General features: G+C 45.5%; 1 protein-coding gene across 1 annotated transcript in view; it reads left to right on the forward strand.

Annotated features, from left to right (window-relative positions):
- COL23A1 (collagen type XXIII alpha 1 chain) overlaps positions 1 to 24062 on the forward strand; it is a 190089-nt gene that overhangs the window by 137728 nt on the left and 28299 nt on the right. The window contains exons 5-8 of the mRNA XM_065029918.1: positions 3374 to 3400; positions 18863 to 18889; positions 20617 to 20643; positions 21330 to 21356. Of these exons, the coding sequence (XP_064885990.1) occupies positions 3374 to 3400; positions 18863 to 18889; positions 20617 to 20643; positions 21330 to 21356 (108 nt within the window). The remainder of the gene's footprint in view (positions 1 to 3373; positions 3401 to 18862; positions 18890 to 20616; positions 20644 to 21329; positions 21357 to 24062) is intronic.

The following is a 24062-nucleotide window of genomic DNA, read 5'->3' on the forward strand; positions in this document are numbered from 1 at the left end:
TTGCTTTCTTCTCTCTTTGAAGTCTTGGGGAGAATAATGAGCATTCCTACCAATGCAAACAGAAAATTTATGGGGAATTTGTTGTTTGAAGGGGTAATAGTTGAAAATGTGTCAACTCCTCCTTCCAAACGTTCAAACGTGCCTCTGGCTGTGCCACCACCACGTCCAAATCTGATGTTCTCCTGCTGGTTTTGGAGTGAGAATACAGCACTTCGTGTTTGCTTTCCAAGTCGCTATGGGATTGTTAAAAGAAATTATGGGCATTAGGTGCTTCTGTTTATTTCAAGCTTTCATCTCCCAAAATTGGAGCAGGAGGAGAGGCATGAGCTGTTTGCAGCCACGTGTTTCCTTCTCCATCGTTGCACTGAGATGCTTCCTCACATTGTTCTCTTCCTATAGAGCATCGTTGAGTTGAAAAGGGATTGTTTCAGGAAAATTAAATTTGCTAACTGTTAGTGGATTAATTATTTTCCAGTTCTGTAAGTCTGTTTGAAAGCTAAAGGGTGATAAGGAAGCGCACGTGGGGCGTGGGGGCTGTCATAGTGCTGTGGCTTTGTTTCTCCTGGGATCAGCAGTGCTGCCTGTGGGTATTTTAGTTAATGACTTTCAACCTTTTGAATATGTGCTTCTATTTCAAGTTCATTGATTTATATAAAGACTTAAGACTGGTTTGAGCAAAATTACTATTTGGCCATGTTTTGAAGGAGCAAATCAGAAAATTTAGGATGTTAGCATTTATGGATTAGCCATTCTTAGAGGAAATCTGAATGCTTTTGCTCTAAAAGTTGTGCCCAGCATTAGCAGTGAATCCAAGAGACTGTCTCAGGAAATGCAAACAAATGAGTTGTCCTTGTTAGCTTTTGTTCAGAAATGTAGTCTGTCAATAAATTAATTTTCCTGTAAATATTTTCTAATTAAAAACTGCACTGCAAGCTCTCCAACCCAGACAATAGAAGTGACTCCATGGGGTTTTGAAATATTAGTGACTGTGGCACTGGTTGCGGGAGCACCGTTGGGAGGTGAATCGCCACGTGCCTGGCCCAGACCTGGATGCTGCTCCGCAGCAACTCGGCAGTTCGCTGGCGTCACCAAATCCTGCATCACGGTCACATCATGGGACAAGATCCCGAGGTCCTGGGGAGCATTTGCTGTGGCTGGGGCGCCCTTTTGGATGCTACAACTGGTCCCCACAGGGCTTCTGTCTAGTGGTTATTTTTTTTCCTCTCTGAAATTCTTGCAATTTGGCTTAATAATAATAATAAAACAATTTCATTCAATGGCAGGTTACAAATGAAGAGGATACTGCCTGCTTAAAATTCCATATATACGTCTTTTAAGGGGCATGTTCCTCTTAATTAAAATACTTTGGCTGATTTAAACTTGATTTATTTAAGAGTTTCAGCTCTGCTCCTGCTCAGAGCCTGTTATCAGCCCACACGCAGCCGGCTGGGTTACGCTTCCTCACGTGTGCTGTCTGTTCACTTTTATTGTATGCAATTTGGCATAGGCAACATATGGTGCACTATTAATTTTTCTTTGTCTCTAGTTGGTTTCATTTCCTGGTTCCCACGGCACTATTGAATTGCAAACGGAGCACAGGGGAGATTTAACACAAACAAGACTTTTTTCTTCTCTCCCCTTGCCCTTCTTTAAAACACAACTCCTGCTTTAGTTTGTTGTTTAAAAAAAATGTAAAATCCTGCATTTTTAGCATACGCGACATTTTTCAGAGACTTGTTTAAACGTAATATATAATAAAAGTCCTAGAACCCACAGAACCACAATATTATTTTATTTCAACAGTACTGTATTTAACTCTATTAGTTTCTTCTGTTTCTTGATTTTGGCCATAAGGAATTGATTATATCTTACATGTACAGCATCGCACTCTGCTAAAACTGTATCCTCAATTCTCTTGTTCCCTAGTAGCAGTTGTTCTGGTATTTTATTTTTTGGCTGTCATAAGCTAGTTGTGTATATGAAATTATTAGAATTTGTGGTACAGGATTTGTGGCTGTTGGATGATTGATCATCCTGTCTGTGCATAAGGGGTATTCTGCTCAGATGTGCTATAAAACCTCTGTTTCGGAGGGTATTAAAATCATATGCTGGGTAGGAAATTTCTACAATCGAAGGATAGACTTACCACAGACTGTAATTAAACATTTACAGTCCCAGATATTAACAAACACTTTATGTATTAACATGCTGGCTGGGGAACTCACCAGCGAGAGCGGACTGGGAGTTAACAAGTGTTTCCTATTTATCTGTGTGTGCTCCAGTGCCATACGTCTCCATAAAAATCTCACTGTACACTTTATCCCAAGACTGTAATTTGTTAAATAGGTGGTTGTTGAAGTCAGTGTTGTTTCTGGATGAATCAATAGTGCTGCAAGAGGCATTAAAAGCTGCATGGGCACTTAGCAAGAAGGGAGAACCCCTGTCCGTGGGATCAAGGGGGCTGCCAGAGCTATTTCATGCTGTAAGAAATGTATGAATCTGTATATCCGCAGCATGCTGACATAACCTATGTTTATGGTAGCAGATGACATTGCTGTACCAGATACATGCTTTACTGCCTACTTGTCTACCAGCTAATACTTAACAGCTCCTTCCCGGGGAATCTGGCTTGCAGCAGGCTCCTCTGCTGTAGCTCACGGCACATTTAACGGCAGCTCGAGCTGTAAACGCCTTTAGGAACCCCCCTGAGGAGAGCAGAAAAGGTGAAATACACTGAATGGGTTGTGTTTTATTCTGCTGATCTTGCAGGTGTTACTAGCAGCTTAGGTAGGGTCTTTCACCACAGCATCAGCTTTTTTTCTGCTTCATTGCAAACTAAAGCAAAGCTTAGAGGTGAACTGGAAGAGCTGCATCCTGCAAGAAATTAATGAATGTAAGAGGAGGAAACCTTCATTCAATCCATTGCTTGAATAGTTGGAAGCTGTGATTGCTGCTGGGTAAATGGGCTGTCCCAGCCACTGGCTTGGGCCTCCCTGGCCTCTCCCTGCTGCCCAGGAGCTCCAGTACCTCTCAGTACCCTCATCCTGGAGGGTCTTACGGCCAGGATCTGGTGTGTATCCCACACATCCGTGGCTTCAGGGCCAGCAGGGACTGAGCACAGGCAGCAGGGATGGGTGCAGGTTGACAAAAGCCTTGGTAAGTAGCTAAAGGGGGAAGCATCAGATCAAAATCTGGGAAAAATGTGCCTCAGGTGTGACATTTCTGATAGGAAAAGTGCCTTGAGAGGTTTCTCTGGAGAGAGTTTAGTTCTGGGGCTGGCTGGAGAGCCAATGGCCCCATCTCCTGCCTGCTGCTATGTGTTGTCACACTGCTATGGGTGCATTGACTGACTTTTATCTCACTTGCCTCACAGGGGCAGTCAGGACGTGATGGTTACCCGGTAACTCTGCTATTCCTTTTATGTTTATTCTTTTCCAATCTGCATTCCATGGTCCTCTCTGACTTTTCCATGACACTTGCTTTTCTTTGCCTGTCTTGGTCTCTTTTTCTTTTCTTCTTCCCTCTCTCTTCATCAGTGATAGCTTTTGAGGGATTTAGCCCTAAGACTCAGGAGCCTGTGCAATATTATATTCTCCATTAGTGTTTATAGGGGTGAAGTACTCAAGCCCTTTCATGGTATTATTCACACTCTTGCCAAAGAGTTCACTGGCGTGCAAAGTTTGGAGTTTGTCCCGTTCATAGCTATAGGTGGCCAAATTTGGGGGACATTGGTGGAAGAGCTTCACATCCTCATTCACCCTTCTCCAAACACTTTTCCCTGGGAGCAGAGGTGTCTTGCTGAACCTGTTGGCAAGGAAGGATTTTGCAGAGGCTCAGAAGGTTGATTTGAGATGTACTGCCCTTCCTATGCCCATGGCCACCACTGACATGTGTCTGTGTTAGAGGGAGAAATAAAGCTGCTAATTTGGGGCTGTTAAAGGCTCTAAGCCTCTTTCTACAGGAGGAGGGACCTGGTTCTGGCCACATCCAAACTGCAGCCTGTGGGCTGGCTCCCCAAATCCACGTTGATGCACTTGGACGGCTGTGGTGCTCTGGCTCTGAGGGGCTCGATGGCTCATCAAGGAGTAGTGGCTCCCGTGTATGCACTCAGTATAATGGGTTGGTAGAAATCTGTGTCGATTCTCCGTGTTCACAGCGCATTTCCAGCCCTGCTCCTGCTTTTTGAATGCGTGCAGCAAGTCCTGCGCTGCCTGATGCTCTGGAAGGGGCTTCTTGGCTGTTTGTCCTGTTTGTGATGGAGTGGGAGCTCAAGGGAGGAGGACTGGGAGGGAAATACAGAGTTGTTTTCAGTTTTCATTCCCCCTGAACCCCTGTAAGCCTCTCTGGGAAAGACAGCAGCATTTCCCCAGCAGCACCAGCCCCTGAAGGTGAAAGGTGCGAGATGGGATTAATTTTGCAGAACCAGCCTGTGCTGCCGTTGCATCCCTAACATGAAAGCATTCGGAGCTCCACCAATTTATTTGGATAAATGAAGTTTAGGATGAGGGAAGGCTGGGGAAGCCTGTGAGCAAACAGAGGGCGGCTGATTTCCAGGGGAAGGATGGTGGTTTGTCTCCCTCCGGCGGTGCCGGCCGCAGCGGGAGCCGCCACCAGCCCCAGCTGGAGGGGCTGCGCTGCCTGAGCAAGATGGTTATACTGATTCACGAGTGCCTTGTTGGAAATTAAGAGCTGAATTTATTAGAAATTAAGATAGGAGATTTGGCTCTAATTGGACTCTTTGAAGGTAGTTTTAGGGTGACTTTCTGGTCTCGCAGGATGATGCTAACCATTTCTGGATTAGCAGCGCCTGTGGACAGTTGGCCCCCATCTTTTCTGTGTTGGTCGTATTCTGGCAAAGCTTGTGCATGTGATTTAATTGCAGAGCTCGAAAAAACAGGGGCACTGGGAGGAAATAGTGACTTTTCTCCAGGACAGAGCATCACCCACAGCCTGTCCCGGTGAGCAGCCCCAGCACTGTGCTCACCCCAGCTCCTGGCGAGGGATTTTGGTGTTCCTCTGGCTCTTCTGGATGGGGTCAAGGTCTGGCAGTGACCTCCAGCTCTGCTACCACATCTGCCCTGGGAGAATGGCATTAGTGTCATCAAAAGGTTTTTCCTCCTTCCCCCCAGGAGCTGCAGTCCAGGCAAGACGCGTGGCTGATCTTATTCCTGACTTTGCAAAACTGACTGAGCCAAACCCAGCAAACCCTTGAATTACTGCACCTACACATCTGTGACTACACTTGTTAGCTTTATCTAATAAGGAGGTGACAATAATTGCATTTCCAAAGAAATACGTACATCTGAAGAAGGAGGAAACTAAACATAAAGCCTGCCTGAGTGTTTCATTCAGCAGAAGCATATGAACACACTTTATTGCATCCAGCTGCGTAGTCAAATCTATTTAATTATTTAGTTCCCTTCACAATAATCAAATAAACTTTCAGCTTTTTCCAGAGGTGGATGTGGTGCAAATGCAGAAGTATTATAGCAAGTGGATATTAAATCGTGTTTGGTGTCAGAAATAGGTGTGGTAACGTGCATTTCTTCACTAGTGGTGCTTTGAGTTTGTCAGCTGCTGGTGTGTGACTGAGCTGCAAGCAATGGAGGCTTTTAAGGAGTGAAGTGAGCCAGAGCTCTGGAGACAGGCCCCAAAGAGAAAACAGCTTTTATAAGATGCTTTCAATATTTTGATAGTTAACATCCTAAGGGGAGGGGTTTCTGCCCTGCAATAAAACGTTACAGGAGAGACAGTTTCTTTTTTATGAAGTTCTGTAGGTTCATTATTATTTTTGAAGCCCCAGAGAGGATTTAGTTTCTATTTTTAGGCCTCTGACATATCCTAGTAATGTTACTGTAACAGCTACAAACAATGTTAGGGTTTGTTGCTTTTCCAGTCTTCTTTGACTTGGTTTTGACATCCCACTGAACACAGATCACCGCATATACCTCAGCCTGATTTCAGTGCAGGTTCCTATGGGCTGAGGGCTGCATGGGTCTGTCTTCTCTCTTTCCCCAGTAACTTTTCAACTCAGCCCATTTCAACCAAATTTGACAGAAGGACAAAGACTCTGCAGATAATTAGTTTAATGTGAACTTTTGATATCAGAGGCAGGTTAAGGGAAAAAGAGCCTTTTTGATATCCATGGTGAGGCATGCTGCCATACACATGCCATTGCTGTGTCACCTGCATCAGAGGATGCCTGAAGATTGTTCTTTCTGAGATTTTCTGTTTCTTTTCTAATCACAATGCTGGGGAGGCTTTTAAGATGTTTTTGACACCCTACCCCCCCTTCAGCTGATTATCTGATCTATGTAGGGCATTTTCTGACAGACATGGAAAGCTGATGGCAGAGAAAGGCAGAAGATCTATTTAGTGTCCAAAATATCTGGAATATTTTTTTCATATCTTGGCTGTGTAATTTGCACATAGTAACAGTGGTAGCAATCATCATAAGCTCCTTGGCTTTGGGGTGCAAACCTTAGTTTGTGAACCTGCCTTGCACCTCCTGAGCTTGCAAGAATACAAATGACAGCACCAGGGAATGGGGAGGCTTTTACTCTTTTTGATGCCAAGATACTGATCTTGAAATTCTTTTTTAGAGAAAATTACCTAAAACAGCTTCTGGGGGGAGGCAGAGTGCTTTACGCTGAAGGTGGAGGAGAGCTGACAGGTTGCTTTTCTCATCTGACATCTGTGTGGACCTTCTTGCAGAACACCACGATGTTCCTCTTGCTCTTCATGCTGGCGGGCTGGGGGAACACAAAGGTGTGTAGTGGATGGTGTTCTGGGCTGAACCAGCAGCGTTGGAAACTAAAAACTACAGGATAAATGGTCACTTTATACAGAAATACCAGAATAATTGGTAATTACAGATTGATTACTGGGCTCCATTGATTCCTCGAATAATTTAGGTTGGAAGAGACCCTCAAGGTCACCAAGTCTAACCACAACCTAAGTGTAGCACTAAACTTCATTAGAGATGCAGTGGTTTCTAAGGAAAAAAAAAAACAGTGATAAAAATTCTGCAAAATGAGTGATTCGGCAGAGAAAATGACAGTTTTCTAGACAAGGTCCTGAACAACCTTTGGTTGGTCCTGCCTGGTGGTATTGCTGAGTCTGCAGCCCCTTGCTTGGGGACCTGCCCAGTAGCCGTGGCTGTGGTGATAGAGCTCTGGTTGTCCTCACTCTGGGCTTTGTGCAGGTCCAAGCATGTTCTGAGGTCTCCCTGCTGCTGGGGAGGATGTTGCTGCACTCCTGCCATCAGCCACTGATGGCTTGATTGTGCTGTTATGCTCTGGTGCTTCCCCTTGCTGTCTTTTCTGAAGGGATGACAGCAGTCTCTAGATCAGATTAATAAGGAAAGTTTGGATTACATCTTTAGCCTTTGCCAAAAGATGGCCTGGCCCATCCCCAAACCAAAGCACGGCCCCAAAGTTTGAGCTCGGGTTTGCGCGAGGGCATGCTGGAGCAGAGCAAAAGCAGATGTTGAGACACTGCAGTGATGGAAATATGTTTTTTGTTGGGCAGAACCAAGCGCTGGGACCGGGATCCCCTGGGACTTGTCCCAAGCCATGCTTTTTGAGGTGAGGAGCGGTTCTCCTTGGCTTGATGTGCTGTCAGCGTGTCGGGGACATTTGCCCTCGTAAAGCTGAGAGGGAAGAAGAGGGACCAGCTGGTGCAGTGGAGCTTTTGGCTGCTTACGTTAGCTGGGCAGGAGGAAAAAAGAGAAAATGAGGAGCAGATGGAAGAGCCAAACTGTGAGCAGGCTTTTCAGCTGACCTTTTGGTGCAGGCAGATCTTCCCATTATGTATCTGTTTAATGGAGTCAAATCATATATGGAAGGGAGAAGCAATGGTCGGACGATGCTTTTAGCAGCCTTGCCCCCATCCCTTCTCCTGCCTCACACTGGGATGATTTTATACTTTTTATACACAGCTGTCCTCCTACATGATATTTCTCCTTTTTCCCAGTGAGATGCTGCATTTGCGGTTCACTACAACCCATTCCCTTCCCTCTTCCCATCTACCGGAGAGGCCTTTTGAAGCCAAAGTCTCTGTTTTCTCTGCAACTTGTCCCTCCCTAAAACTGGTCTCTGCTACGCCACTGCGTGACATCCCAAATGGAGAGTTGTCATTTCAAGTGGGAAGAAACCAAAAGAATGAAGTTGGTTAATGAGGGGAATTACTTCATGTGCGTGTCTTCATTAATAAAAAGCAGAACAAGGAAGAGGCTTTGCAGAAAAAAAAAAAAAAAGTATTATATGAAACAGAGTTGTCTCCTATTGCTAATATTCTAAGTAAAATGTATAATCTATTTTCAGTTGAGCAGAGTCTTATTTGTTTTGTTCCTCCAGCGTATCATGTTTACGTTCTGAATTTTGTAAATCACTTGCATGTTGCCCGAAAGAGCTCAGGAATTGTCCTGTCCATCTCTCTTAGCAGTGGGGACGCTTTGGGAAGGTGAGGAGAAAAGGGCTTCAAGTTCTGTCTACTTAAATGTATTGCATCTCCTTACACAAAATAATTAATTGTTGAGTAACATCCTTTTCTAATGATAGGTAACTACAGCAATATAATCAATTAATGGACTCACTGTGAATGAGAGACACAACACGGGTTTTGCTCAGTGCTGGCAGACCTTCTGGGGAATAATTGCTCAGTCAAAGTAGAAATATTCTTGCATAGGCTAGTCTTAGTACAGTCCACCTCACGCTAAGGAGCTGTTGGAGCTAAGCAGATCAGCATCTTCAGAAACTTTATTTTGGGAGCTCTGCATAGTGAGCTAATATCTTCCTTTGGCTACAGTGTTGTAAATCCAGAGTTATCCACTGAAGTCAGCTGGAATGTCTATAGCCAAAAATCAACTTGTAAGGATGATAAACTCTGTTTTTAATTAATTTTGAAGACATAAAGTGAAGCCAAATGTTTTTTTTCTGAGCTGACATCTGGGAGAGATGTTGGAGGAGCATATGCAGAAGAGAAGTTGGTTCCTTGACTTGCAGGACCCCAATGCAGTGGAGCACTGTGACAGTGACTTTGCTAGCAGCTCTAGACCTTGGCCATAACCAACAGAGTTTGGGGTTTCTCCCCTTAGCAATTAAGAATTTCAATTAGTGTCAATAACTTAGCAAGAGACGGTCTGTGCAAGCTGTGTGTGACCCATAAACGTATTATGAATGCAGACAGGCTGATGTGTGGGGAATGAGGAACATGTGCCCAAGCCCGTTCCTGGTGGCAGTTCCTCTGTCCCGTTGCGGTCCCTCAAAGTTTACCAGAAAGCTCCAAGACGTGCACTTAGCCAGGCTTTTTGGAAACAGCAGCACCAGAAAAACAGATGTGACATTAATGATAAACTGCTTTTACAGAAAAACTGCAGAAGTAACATGGAATTGGACTGCCTGATGCCTTGCTGAGTTGGCTCCATCTCTGCAGTAATCTGCAAGACCTGCCTGGGCACGCTCAGGGTGCGCCCGGGGAGTGTCACAGAAGGAGCCGTGCCTGGCTCCAGAGCGCTCCGTGCCCAAACCAGGGCAACAGGCAGGCGTTTAACTCTTCAGGAGCGCTGCCAGAAATCCCATGGGAGATATGGGAGACCACGCTACGTGGTCAGATCTCATGAGCTGTAGGAAAGAGCGTGTGAATCTCAGACTTTTCCAGTTTTTCCACAGCAGGCGGATGCTTTCCAGACCCTGGGTGGTAGCTCGTGCACAGGCACGGAGTGCCTGTCTCTTGCATGGGTGTTTTTGTTGGTTGTGCATGCACAGAATTAAAAAAAGACCAAAAAAAAGATCATATTTAACATCTGGCATTGCTAGACTTAGATATTTTCAAATACTGTGTCATGTGATTTGTATCCATCCCCAAAATGAAGGCTTCTGTTGGTAAGCTGGCTATTTAGTTTTCTCACCTAGGTTCATCAAGGTCGTAAATGTAATTTAGGGTTTGGTCCTGTATTTGTTCTTGTGGGTATCTTTACTCATAAATAATCAGGCTTCAAGGACCATCTCCTGTGAATGAAGTTATTTGCACACATACTTCTCCCACTAAGAGCCCAAACGACAGAAGTAACAAATATTCATTTTACAAGGCAAGCTTTGTAGTTTTAGTCTTTTTCGTTTTCTTTTAATATCAGTTTTATGGCCAATTCACGTAATTATTTGCCTAGAGGGCAAATGTTTGCCTATTTAAACAGGGAAAGCAGATCCAGTGTATTTTCCTGCCATGTCCATTTACTGGCTCTCTGATGTGGAGACAACAATGATTTTGTAAAGACCAGCTCTTCTTGGCAGCAGTTTATTTTTCTTTTGATTTAGAGGTAATTCTTCCACAGGGAAAATAAAAAGTTGTCTCATATCCCACCCAGTAGAGGAATCGCAGATGCATTTGTTTATCTTCTGCACTTCTAGTGTTTTTGGCCGGGAAGAGGAGAGGGTCTGTTGAAGGTAACGATGACAACAGCAAGAATTTCTTCTTCCCAAATTGCACAGGAAGATTTCGGAAACAGGACACGCACAGCTTATGAGTTGATGACTCGAACCCAGCTGGCTGCCTTATCCCGAGCTGGCTTGTGCAGGGGGAGGCTTGGCAATGAGGATGACTGCAAGGATGGACGGTGGAAAAGGTCCTTCACCACCCAAAGCCTGGTTGAAGCAGGGGCTTGGTTTTCGGCTTCTCATGCTGCTTTTTCGCTGGTTCCCTGGTTTGGGTGCAAGTGCAGCTGGTGGATCTGCATCTCCCATTTTCAGTGCATTTGGGCAAAGCCGCATGGTGCTACAGCTTGGCTTTTAGGCAGGGGAAAACTGAGAAAAACCAAGAAGTTTGCTCATTAACCACAAAAGAGAGTTAATCCAAACAGCAGCTGTGAACTAGGGATATGACACTGGTGGGGGAAGAATATAAATGCAGTAAGAGGCTGAAGTGTTTCCTTGAAATGTCAATATTCCTCCAAAACAATTGCTCGCCGACTTCAAAATTGCATTCCCACCACAGAGGCCTTCTCTCTCATAGTTGAACATTAAACAAAAAATATCCAAAATCCAATTTGGCACCAAATGCTCCAAACAGACAGTTGCACAGAACACGTGGAACTCATTTAAGCCTCAGAAATTTGGGGGAAGTCGGGGGACTCTTTCTTCCATAAAAGCACTTTGTTGTTTTGGAAGAAAACTGATGCAATGTGATGCACAGATGAGCAAGCTCTTGCTTCTGAAATGGTGCGGAGCAGCAGATAAGCCATGCCAGGGTGCTCCTTGCCGAGCGGTGCTGGCCGGGGAATTGAGGCACTTGGCTGCAGCAACTCCTTCCCTTTGCATCAGAAGGAGAAAACAAAATGGCTGTGTTGTGGCAATTCTTTTGGTTTCATCCAAGTAACCTTGCTCACGAACCCAAGCGATGTCCCATGCAGCTCCAGCCCAGCATTTCCTTTCCACCCCTTTGCACCATCAGCATTAGATTTGCTTCCAGGCGTTTTTCCTGAGCATCCTTGAGAAGATGTCCAGCAAAACAAGGAGGAAGCTCTGCAAACAGATGGAAGAAGGCTCACCTTATGTTTAAGAGGAGAAAAGGTCCCTTATTTCCGCAACAAAGCCTTGATGAACACGGTTGTCCTATCTGGTAAGACAGCTGGGACACAAAGTGCTCTGGTCAGCCCAGGCTGGCCATGTGAAGGAGGGGCTGAACATGGGGCTGGGGCCAGTGCTGCCCCAAAAAACATTCTCAGGATAGGCCTTGGTTGTTTGGTTTTTCAGTTTGTTTGTTTTTCTGTTTTGTTTTGTTTTTGTTTCCCACGGATTTCAGAAACTCTTGCAATTATTCATGCCTGTGTGCGGCCACTGGTTGCCCCGCACAGACCAGCCCAGCCTCCGAGGTGGCTGATCCCTTGCAGAGTCCTGCAGTCTGGTTTGCGTTATGGGTGAAGTTTTTAGCAAATTGCTGCTGCTTTCTGCTCCGTTTCCATCAAAGAATGGGCAGAGGCTGCCCAGCAGTCTGAGGACAGATTTTTTTTCTGGAATAGAGCACGGATTTTGGTTGGTTTGTTAACACATGTTTTGGCTCTTATCAGGCTGCTGCTCTGCATCATTTGCCTGACACCTCTGTTGGGGAATTTATTGCTCTCAGCTCAAGCTGTGGGACACAGTCCCACCCCAAGAAAGGTTTCAGAGAAGTTTTGGGGGGTTTGGTGATGCTGAGCCCCACCAGGTGCTGTGGGCAATGCCTGGGGTGTGCTCAGGTGGCCTTTTGGAAAGAAATTTGGGAGAGGTGTGAGTGTGGCCACAGCAAGGGGGAGGTCTGCAAGCGAGGGGGGCTCAGCTCACCCCACTGCCCAGAGCAGCTCCTCTGGGATACTCCCAAAACCAGGGTTGGATGTTACACACAGGGCTTTGGTTTGCAGGGAGGTGGATTTTGTGGAACCCCTAATTGCCCTTTCCTTTTAAACAGAGTTTTCTTGCTGAACAAGGAGAACTTGGCTCGGAGGCTGTGCAGGGCGATGGCAGCAAATGGAGTAGAGGGAGGAGAGAACCAAACCAGAACATGATTTGCCATTAAACTCTTAAAAACTTAGTGGCAGTCACGTTTTTTCCCAAGAATTTGTCCAGCTGTCTGCAGATGTGGGGCAGTACACACATACAGGTGGAAGTGGCTGTGTCTGAGTTTCAAAGCCCTCTTGCTTCTTATGGTATACCTTGTATAGGGTTTGCTCTGTCAAGAGAAGTCAGATGAAAATTCTGTGCAACATGTTTTCTCACACAAGTGCCTCTTGCTGTGCTTTAAATCTGGAGCTATCCCAAATGGGAGCCACAACCTGTAATAGTGATTTCTCTTACCTGCTACTCATGATAAATATGCCAGTGAAGCCCGACATTAACGCAGCTTTTGATCCAGGAATACAACTTAATGGCTAAACATAATAAATACCCATGTCTGGCTTATCTTTTGTTTCTATAACATCTTGCAGTCTTCTTGAAGAAGACTATAAATCAGGTGATGCGTGCAGCAAGCTGCCAGCCATGGTTAGGATGCAGGTGCTGGCAAGGCTGATTTTTGGAGAAGGACAGCAGCACCCCCGGCTTCCTGTCCCCATGGCCTGGGGGGACCTGCTCTGCCAGAGGTGCTTGTGTTTGCAGAAAGGTATTAGCTAAATCACAGAGGTTGGATATATTTAAAGCTTAACTCTTCCAAAACTGAGACCTCAGTGAATGTCATGTGTAAATGGTTTCCTTGTTAAATCTGGCAATAGGGTACTTATCAGGGCTTGCTTTGGAGTTTTGCTGGTTTTAGTCATTTTGAAAATAATAAGAAAAAAGAAATATTGATTTACTCAGAAAATATGTTTAAAAGACTTCTATCCCTTGAGGAGTAGCCAAGCCAGTTCAGTTTCCTGCTTTTCAATTATTCTTTGCTTCTGTTTTTAAAGCAAATACACTGATGCGTGACATGACAAATGGGAATTATTTTCATAGTTAATTAGTCTTACAAACATTAAAAAATAGTCCTACCTCATCAACATTGCTATTTTGTGCTTGTAACAGAACTGTAGAAGCTATTTGACTTTTTTAATGAAGAAAACACTATCACCTAGTAATGAAAAAGTTTTAGGCTTGCGTGCAATCATGGACTAAGGGGGAATTTCTGTTGGATGATACTGAAACAGCTTTTTACAAGCATAAATTCTCATATGACCCATTTCGTATGTAAAGTCTGTCTCCCCACAGATACAATATTTAAATGCTGTTATTTGGAAGGCCACTGTAGCAGAGGTGGTATTTGATGGGGTAGAAACTTGCGTTTTTGTAATGGCTTCTGGTCCATCCACACTGAGGGCTTTGGGGAGGGAAGAGGGAGTAGCAGTAATTGGGGACAAGGATGAGGGAACATCCTGGAGCGTGTCTCTGGCACTCAGTTCGTTGGCAGTTAGTGCCAGTTGTTCTCAGCTGCCATTGAGAAGACTCGCGTTTCATTTCTCAGTCCCTTTTCACCCCTTCTCCTTCAGCTGGGGACTCTGCGGAGCCACAGCAACCTGGCTGCCTTTCTCCACTTTCCTTGTGACGGGTCTGGCGGGGCGTGCTTGGCCACAGCTTTGGCCAGCGCTTTCTTCTCCTACAAAAATGTGCTGAGGACCCGCATCGCCAGCAGACACTGTCCCGCTGGCCAAGATTTACAGCGTAGCCGATAGGAACGGATGGTCCCTGGTCCCTGGCTGAGCTGCAAACCACTCTGCCTAATCCCCCCCTTCCCGGGGTTACTAAAATACTGTCGTGCTCTTTTGTTCTGACACTTTCCTCCTTTTCAGATGTGAGATTTTACCATTTTTTGAAACCACAGAGACAGCGATTGAAGGCAGCCCTTTGAATTTGTTAAAATTCAACTGCAGGGTTCCTTCCGACCTCTGTGCTAATTTTTAGCAGAGCAGGAAACATTAAAAATAACCACGAGAGAAGATTTCTCAACACAGAAGGATTGTCCTCTTAATAATCTCTGGCTTCGTTTTCACTGATATTTTTCCCCCCCTTAAAATTCCTGTAATGCTGCTGCAGCAAGTCCATCCCTGCCAGCAGCAATGGCACTGGAGGAGGAAGGCAGAAGGCCAGGTAGCCAAGCTGCACCTGGGCCTGTTTTGAGCAGAGGTAAGGGATGTACAGGGGAAATGCTTACTATTTATTGGAAGAGCTTTTGCATGTGTGTCAGAGCTTGCAAGATCCAAGTCTTCCCTTTTTGGTGAATTCAGAACTGTTCCCAACTCTTCAGCTAATCTCAATATTGGGTGAATCTCATTTTTGCAATGAGAGGTGACGTTTTGGTGTTATATCTTAAGACTTATGAGCTTCTACCGTGAAATAAAAAAAGAATCATTATTTGTTTTAAAGCCTATCTGAATGTAGCCCCTTCCTCTGAAGTTGAAATGTTGCATGGTCAAACCAAGGTGTGCAGCAAGAGCGCACGAGAGAGTAACAACCACTGCTCCAGCCCCAGGGTCTTATCTGGCCTGTGTCACCCAGGCGATGGCAGTGGGGATGCCCTATGGTTTGGGTCATTATAACTGCAGGAACATCATATGCTTATATTACTGTTTGTGAGGGGTAAATTGAGGTGAGTAACTGCAATTACCACTTAGCTCTGCCCCGTGTTGCCAGCTCTCCCCACTAACACAGCTCCTCCCACCCTGGCAACCTGAGAGCTCCAGCCAGAATTTTTGGATGTATTTGCTTCATTGAAGTGATAGCAATGTTTCCTCTCTTCAGATGTGGCCCAGCACCACACACAGGTGGTCCTTACTGGTGCATGGTCAGAAAGTGAGATCTGAGTTGATTACAGCTAGGTCTGGGCTTTGACATTCACCGAACGGTGTCGGCTGAGACCACGTCAGTGTTGTGTTCCTCAAAGCACCTGGGATTGATGGGCTGCGCCGCTATGCTTTTGGTCAAAACCGTGTTTCAGGGGGAAGCTGAGTGATTTTTCCTTTTTTTTTTTCTCTCTACTTAAACCATCAGGTTTATCATAGATACAAAGTTCATCCCCTCTTGATGTAGTGAGCATTTAATTAGGTAAAGTGCAATCACTATGTGTGTGATTCAGAGTGTAAGGCTTGTAATCGAGTGTGGGCAAAGGCATGAGTGAAACTTATCCCTGGGGAAAAAAAAGCACAGTGTGAAGCCACTGCGATGCTTTCTCTTACTTGAGCCCTGTAATGGTGTGTCCAGAAAAATCACCTTTTTCTTACACTTTATGCTGGTCGTTTAAATTGAAGTTATTTTTGTCCTCCCCAAATGATAACTTCTATAGAGGTGGGTTTTGACTTGGGGATTAGGGGATTGCGTGTTGTTTTCCTGTTCCTTAGTTGTCAAATAAACCAGAGATTCCTTCATCTTTGAAATGACATGGAGCAGAATTCCAGTAAAAGGCAATAGTAATCTCAACACATGGATTCTCCTGAAAGTTGCAGGCAATCACTTCAGTGAGCCCAGATTTCAGATGCTGTCTTCTGCTTTACACGTTCAGTCCTTTGGCTGCTTTTGGAAACCCTTTGTTGAGGCAGACATTTGGCTGGGCAGGTAGAGCACAGTCAATTAAATATCCAGCCCAGACTAACAAAGTATTTAAAAGTCTGAGTTAGTCTTGTCCATTCAGCAGCGTGGCTGGCCAAGAGCCCTTTTGAAAGCCCAATGGATATTGTTTCTCTCAAGCATTAAATGCTTTTCCTCAAACATCCATCCTGTGAATAGGCCATTGTTTTTCCTTCTGGATGTCTCTTTGTGGACTGATACAAGAATAGCTAGAAGCTGATGAATTGGTATTGTAAATTTAGAAGAAAAAAAAAATCTGTGGGACTCCTCAAAGAAGTTGAATTGCTGCGAGTTCTCTGCTCAGGTCCCATGTCTTGTCCTCTGGAAGTCAGAGAGCTGCCTTGGGAGCTTCAGGTGAACCATCTCAAATAATGATAGTTTCAGAAAAGAAGCTCCATGGACCAGATGCCTTTCCCAGGTGTTATAATGTAAGCAATTGAGGTGAGATACAGTGTGGAGGGGCTGTCAGGGGAAGTAGTAGTAGTTTGGTTGTAACCTAGAAGCCTTTGCATTTATATTTTCCATTAACACTATGTAGCGGTTGTGTACTGCTAATTCCTTACGAGAAATGATACACATCATGTGAACAATATAACCTATGTTTGGCCACTTCAGGTAACTCACATGTAAAGGAATCCCCGTTTATTTTTGGGTGAACATCTCTGGTACAGGGTCCCCTAATCCTTACAACACAGGTACTGAAGCCCTGCCCAGGATTCAGCAGCCTGGATTTACCTCTTTTTTTCCTAACAGAGCTGTGTTGTTCCATATTCTAAGAGCAGGTTTTGTATTCCAAGCCACATCACTACAGTCTCTGTAGTCTGATTTATGTCTTACCAATGTCCAGACCTGTGAGCTGGAAGAATGCTATTTTTAATGCAGCCCTTTGGCTTCTCTCACGCCTTTCTCTTTTTTGCTCAATTTCACCATTACAGATTTTGCGCTGAACTGGAAAAAACTTCACTTTAATTGGTTCCCTATGAGATATTGAAAATGTTGACCCTTTATTGTTGTGTTATATGATGGTCCAGATTACATTTGCTTTGGTAGGTCCTCCAGGTTTAGAGGGCTGTGACATGGGAAGATGTTTCAGCCCAGCACATCTGCAGAAGGAGCCAGGAGGATGCACGGGTGCCGCACACGTGTGGTCACACAGGGCAAGATGTAGGAGGGGGAGTGGGTGCTGATCCCAAGGTACCATTTTCGAAGTGTAGCCCTTGAACTTGCAGCGGGCAGTGAGGAGAGCAAGGCTGGGCTGGGTTGGCAGTGCTGGGAGCAGCTGGCCATGCTGCAGCACTGGGTCAGGCTTTGTGGTAGGGATGCAGCACCCACGGCTCCCTCTGGAGCGGATCCTCACCCAGCGAAGCGCATAAAGTGCCTGTTGGAAACCTGGAGGTGCAAGTGGGTGTCCGAGGGCTTGGTGGGCTTGCAACCATCATGCCATGTTTCTTCAGGAACAGTTTGCAGGGCTGACCGCCTTTGGGTTTTAATGAGGAAAGGTTGTAAGTTCTTGGGCGGTAGGTTGTGGATGGTTGGAAGTGCACTTCTGGGATTTATCGCAACTGTTGGGTTTTGAACTGCATCTTTTCATCCCCCAGTGTTCCAGCTGACAGCAGGGGCAGCTTTGGCCATGTCTGTGGGCCTTAGATCTTCCTCTCCCCACATGTATCCTTTCTCAAAATCAAGGTTTCCTATGGCCCAATATGCTCAGTGTTTCAGATTAATTAAGGGCTCACATGCTAGAAATGGTGGGGAAATAACTATTTACCGTGCTGATTTACGATGCACTCCTGCAGCAACCCTAGAAAGGGGGGACCTGGGGAAACCAAGTGCTTGGTCCTGCAGACTCAAGTGTGCTTCCAGGTTTGTATCACTGCAGATGAGCAAGGCACGTAGGGGCAGATGCCCCCCTTTTTCCTTCATAGTGAGACACCCCATCCCACCAATGAGACTTACCAGTGTGGTCTGAGGGTGATGGCTGACCCCCACATCTTAGATAAAACAGGAGAGTTTCAGCAAGTTCTTTTGAGAAAACAGATGTTTCAGATATGGGGTTGATGTTTATCACTCCTGGGATCTGCTCAGTTTAACTAATATCGGGCACAGAATCATAGAATATTTGGGGTTAGAAGGGACCTTCCAAGCTCATCCAGTCCCACCTCTGCCATGAGCAGGGACATCTTCACTAGCTCAGGTTGCTCAGAGCCCCGTCCAGCCTGGCCTGGGATGTCTCCAGGGATGGTTCATCCACCACCTCTCTGGGCAACCTGGGCCAGGCTCTCACCACCCTCAGTGTAAAAAATTTCTTCCTCATATCTAGCCTGGATACATTTAAAGGTGAAGATTCCTTGTCCAGTTTGACGCATTCTGTCACTTTCAAAAGAGAAAATATTTGAGTCATAGCCATAGCGACAGAAACAGAGGTAGTGCCATTACACAAGATCCATTTTATGGCTGCACAAAATTATTTCTGTATGTTTTACTGCTCTTTTAGAGTCTTTAAAAACCTCAAGGAGTCCCAAGAGCTGTGCCAGAGCAGTGTCACCCTGTCCCTGTCGCTAATCCTGTTGCTTTCTCTCATGCTCCTTCATGCTCTGCAAAACGCTTGATGCCTCCTACTCTACTTCTGTGAAACCTTTCTGCTGGATTGCATGGATGAAGAATTAGTATATAAGTAACATAGCCAAAAATTGCACTATATGTAAGCAGAACCTCTTTCAGAGCATGGCTGATATTGTTATATTCGTAAATTGCTTTTAATTTTTTTTAATAATATTGTCTTTTCCTTCCCTTTTCAGGGCCCTCTTGGTTTGGATGGCAAACCAGTAAGTAGTACTGAGTGCCAAACATAGCATGTCTTTATTCATGCTGCTTTGCAATAAATAGGCAGAATCTCAAGTGTTACTCATCTGTTACTACATATATAACTGTCTAGGAGATAAAATTGCATTTAGAAAACTATTCAGTGGTCTGTAACATGTGCAAGTTCAAACTCTGAGCCAGAACTGGCTGGCACAGCTAGAGCTGAGCTTTTCTTTAGCTGTCCGCCCATCTCAGCCGCTTCTCCCCATCCTGTGCCAGCTCGGCTAGTGGAGACTATGCAGATGGGCTGCAGCCCAAATTTGGGAGACAAACTCCAGTAGCACCTGGGAATAAGCAAAGTTTCAGTGACCTTGATCATGTGCTCCTGGCACTACAAAGTGATATCGTAAAAATTATTGTTCCCAAACTGGGCTCATTTGCTTGACTCTGTTTTTACTAGGAAGCCCTTTAGGTACTTAGGTGCTCCACTCTTTTCTCCTCAGCTCTGTATTTTTGTCCAAAACCCACTCTATTCCACCACGTTCACTAGAGGGCACCATTTGAAATCTTTTCAAACTCTTATCCTAAACCAACTGTGATTTTCAGAGTAGGTAAAAGTCATTCAGTCATTGCAATCCAAAAGTTATTTCAGATACTTATTTCTAGCCAATTAGGAAGTGTTTTGTTATAGGTGTACATTGCTGTGGTAGGCTTTTGTCCTACCCCTGCAGATGTCAAACGCGAATGAGAAGAAACCTAGACATAAAGCATTAGAAAAATAAATCCCAAGGAATAGGAAGACCAGCTCACACCACTGTGCTCAGGGCTCGGCTTTGGATTAGCAAAACCCTGTGATGGGAGAGCAGCGCAAAGCCCCGCAGCACGGTGCTGCACCCGCTGCCTTCGGCAGGCACGTGGCTGCGAACGACTGCAAGTTGTGTGTGCGCACCGGGCAGGAGCGAGACCTCTGCGTGACAGACAGGGAAAATCTCAGCGAAAAAGCAAACTTACCAAATGTCCCAACTGAAACCAGACTGTTCATGGTCTCTTCCATGGGAGCAAAGGGCCAGCAGTCTCGCTTAGAGCCAAATTAACAGCAGGAGGGATGCTGCGTGGGGATGCAGATGCTGCCGCTGTCAGCCTCTCTTGCTGACTTCCCGCCGCTGCATCCCACCAGGTCCTGCTTCAGCAAACACCGTGGATTGGGCTGAACCCCAAGAATTTTTTCAGTGCTGGAAGGAGGGCGCGGAGCAGACACATCAAAGCATGGCTCTGCGGTTCTTTTTGGGGCTGCAGCATGTCTCTGCCTGCCTGTTGTACAGAAAGCTGCTTGCAGGGAAGATGACTTACGTCTTCAGCAAATAGACTAAAGAAAGCAGCCCATCCTCTCTGTTTATTTCAAACAGATGTATAATTGTTGTAAGGATATGCTAAGCATGTGTTTTTCTATAAGTGATTTAATACTTCAAGAAATCTCTTGCATTGATTTAGAGTCACGTGCTTGCGAGCAGCTGTCACGCTGCCTGCCCTGCCCCGGTCCTTATCCGGTCCTCTGTCCTGGTAAGAGCAGGCAGGACCTTGTTGGTGCTTTTCAGTAGTATGCTGCTCATGTGAAGCAGTGCATAACTTAAAATAATAGCAAATGTGGCTTAGGCTTGCGAACTGACAAATGCTGTCTCCTTGGTTTGGATGCTGTGTGCATTGATGACTCTGCTGTTTCTTAACTCGGATCCTTCTTATGTCTTTCCAGGGACCTCCAGGACCAAAAGGGGAAAAGGTAAAGACTGCATTAACATGTGGCTTTCGACAATGCAACTGTATGTCCTCCTCCTGCGGTAATTCTCTCATGTTCAGGTTACCCCAGTATGTCAGCATGAACATTACCGCTGGATTTTGTTGGGATGTGGAAACGTGGCAGCAGGTTCTTGGGTGGCTTTTGAATAAACCATGGTAATAGGAGGGCAGAAAGAATTTGCAAAGATGTAGGAGGAATAAGTATGGCCTTAAAGCTCATCCATGCTGCAGGGTTCCTGGTAACCCCTTAAGGGATAGGAGAGTGGCATACAACTCTCTTCTTGTTCTCCTCGAAGAGCAAGGTTGTGGGCTCCATCACTCTGTGTTCGCATGACATCCTCCCATGAAATCAGAGCAGCCAAAGAAGGTCATTACTGTACTGAAAGTGATGTTAATCCTTCATGTATAAGACATAAGCAGTTGCTAGGAGAGTTGGAAACAATCCACTATTTCTGATTTATTCTCTGTTTCATTGCCTGCCAGGGCAGAATCATTCCCTATTGTATTCTCTCGAGCCCTTCTCCTCATTTGTTTTAAATACATTAAGCAATAGGACTTTTCCCACTTTCCTCGTGTGCCGTTCCCATGTCCAGCTGACCCTGCACTTGGTCCTTCACGGTTGAAATTTGAATGCCAATACTGACCATTGCTGTTTTGCCTGACACGCAGGGTGAAGCAGGGGACATCGGCCCGAGGGTAAGTAATGGCACGCTTTATTCTACGGTCTTGTTGGGTTTAGTTACTGCACAAAACAAGGCTTCGTGCAGCTTTGTCTCTGTAAACTGAGGTGTGGTAACAGTTCTGAAAATGTTTCATTTTGCCATTGGAGCTCTTTGTGGTGGTGTTTTTTCTAACTTTGACCATGGGAAACGAGTGGAAGACCTTGAGGTACCTCATGAAGGGTTTAACTTTTGCTACGCTTTTCCATCTCAAATTCCCTCTTCTAATGTCAGAGACAGACTCAGTGTTTCTCTTGAAGCTGTACTCTTCACTTGTTGGCATCAGAGCACCAGTATGCAGTGGTAAGACCTGGTGTCCCAAGAAAGGGCCCAGCACGGTGTTCTGCAGGATGGAAAGTTCTTCCTCTCTTGCTGAGCAAACCATCTGGGAGCATAGGCTGCCTTTGATGGAAAATAAAGGGTTTAAAGTAACTGTATGATGAAGGAAAACTGTTTTGGTGATGGCAGTAGTAACACCAAGTCTCCCATGTTGTGGGTGAGATGGGACGGCTCACTGCGAGGTCTGCAGTATTTCCGAGGTGCAGTTGGTCATGGGTTATAGGCATCTGCTGGAAACCCTGCGATGGGATGTGCTGCAATTGGGATGCTGGCGTATGGGCCCTGTGCAGAGGCCAGGTTCAGAGCTGGTACCCAAGAGTCAGCTGGTAGGTTTAGATACAGTTGCAGGAAATGTAGGCAGGACCTCAGTGGTTAACCAGGCAGAGATGCCTCAGAGTCATTTTTCTTTTTTCCCTTGGGGGCTGTTCAGTCACTTTTTGAAGTTGGTGTCATTTTCTGAAGCAGCTCCCAACTGCTGCTCTGCTGCCACCCTCAGACTCCGAGAGCCCCTGAAGTTTCCCCAATAGATTTATGCCCTGCGTGGCTGAGGAGGGGCTCAGCATAAGGTCTCAACCTTGTCTAAGTGCCCACCCACACTCTTAAAAAAGGCTTTAAGAGGTGATTCAGCAGCACGTGGGTGTGAGTTTTCACTCCTTGTCTGGGGCTGTGAGTGACTTCAAGGCTGGGACTTGGGTGATGCCAGAGGAGATGCTCAGGCTGCAAAGCCTCTGTGGTCTCTGCTGCTGGATAACGGGGGATCCCACCTCCTGCTGCGGCTCCTGTTTGTGCTGCAGGAGATGCTCAGGTTCCATCTGGAGTCTGGAGTCACAGGGGCAGGTGCCACTTCCCAAGGTAACACTTGTCCTATGTTTTAATCTACCGATAAAAATATGTGCTTTTTTTTTTTTTTTTCTTCCTGATCTGCATTTGTCCAGATTTCACTTTACTTTTAGATTTATGTCTTTTTGCACAAGAGTGAGAAAAAGGCTCAGAAACAATCTGGGAGGAAAAGGGGAGAACCAGACCTGGCAGAGCCATGTGCAAGTAGGTCTAATGACTGGTGCCTGGCTTTGAAAATAGCTTCCTTTGTGTCTCCAGACAGTCAGGGTTGTGGATTGGATACGAAACATCTCAATACCATCTGGGCCAGATTATTTTTTATTTCTTAATTTAATCTATCGTCTTCCTCAGGTTTCAGTGTTGGCTTTATTTAGCTGATTTTGAAAGATGTGCTGCAGCAAGTCATCGCATCAATGGGAGGATAAATAGCTAGGAATATATCCAGTGCTGACTCCCTTGTAAATATGTGTGTCTATGAGAGCTCAAGCGGGAATAGCGTGTGTCAGTGAACACAAATATTATCATTAGGAATGATGGATTAAAAGAGAATAATGCTTGGGGCGGCTTTGGAGGGACTGTCTGCAGTGGAAGTGAGATGAAGGCAATTAAGGATTAGCTGCTGAATATGTTTGTGTCTGCGCTGCTTCTCTTTCTGTCTCTAATCAACACTTGCCATCAGTGTGGACAAAAAGATGAGATTACTGCATGTGTGAGTGTGCCTAATGCAGATACTGGAGGGTGGGTTTGGAGGGCTGAGGAAGGCATTTACATCAGGTTGTCTTAGGCACTGAACGCTAGTGCTTGCAAATGGCATCAGGAAAGCTTTTGCACAGCCTTGCCTAACCAGGACAGAGAATAAACATGCTCAAATATACTGACAAAATGCATGTAAGTGTATTTACAGAGAGAAACCAAGAGCAGATTGTCTCGGCTCTGGGGAGGAAGTTGAAGGGAGTTGAAGCAGGATGCTGCCAAGGCTGGGTCTGCTGTGCCCTGATATTTTTGCTTCTGTTTCTCTCTTAAAATCAAACATGTTGCTACATCTCTGAAAAGGACTGGTTTTATAAGCCGGGCTTGCTCCCTGAGCTGGCACTGGGACGACCACTCTGAATTTATTACCTGAGGTCAGGTGATCCTGTTCTTACTGACAATTCAGAGGTTTAGACAAATGGTGGGATTGATAGATTTCTGCACATCCCGGGCTAGTGGCTGCACAGCGTGTGTGGCAGCAGTGCCAGGTTTGCTCAAGAGAGAAAAGGGGCTTCAATTTGTGAGAGAAACGTTCTCATCAGTGGCCTGTGCAGCAGTTCCTGCTCAGCAGCCAGTGCCGGTGGAGATGGCACCAGTAACATCCGCACCTGTATCCTGAGCCACCGGGGGCAAATGCTGGCTGGCTGTGTGGCTGAACTGGCTCGTGGCTACAGGCTGGAATTCAGGCTGCGGATAGAAAAAATAGCACTTTTTCACTCTTTTTGCAAGAAGATAAATAAGTGCTTGCCAAGCT

The sequence above is a fragment of the Columba livia genome, chromosome 14 (genome assembly GCF_036013475.1).
Source record: "Columba livia isolate bColLiv1 breed racing homer chromosome 14, bColLiv1.pat.W.v2, whole genome shotgun sequence".
Classification (NCBI taxonomy): domain Eukaryota; kingdom Metazoa; phylum Chordata; class Aves; order Columbiformes; family Columbidae; genus Columba; species Columba livia.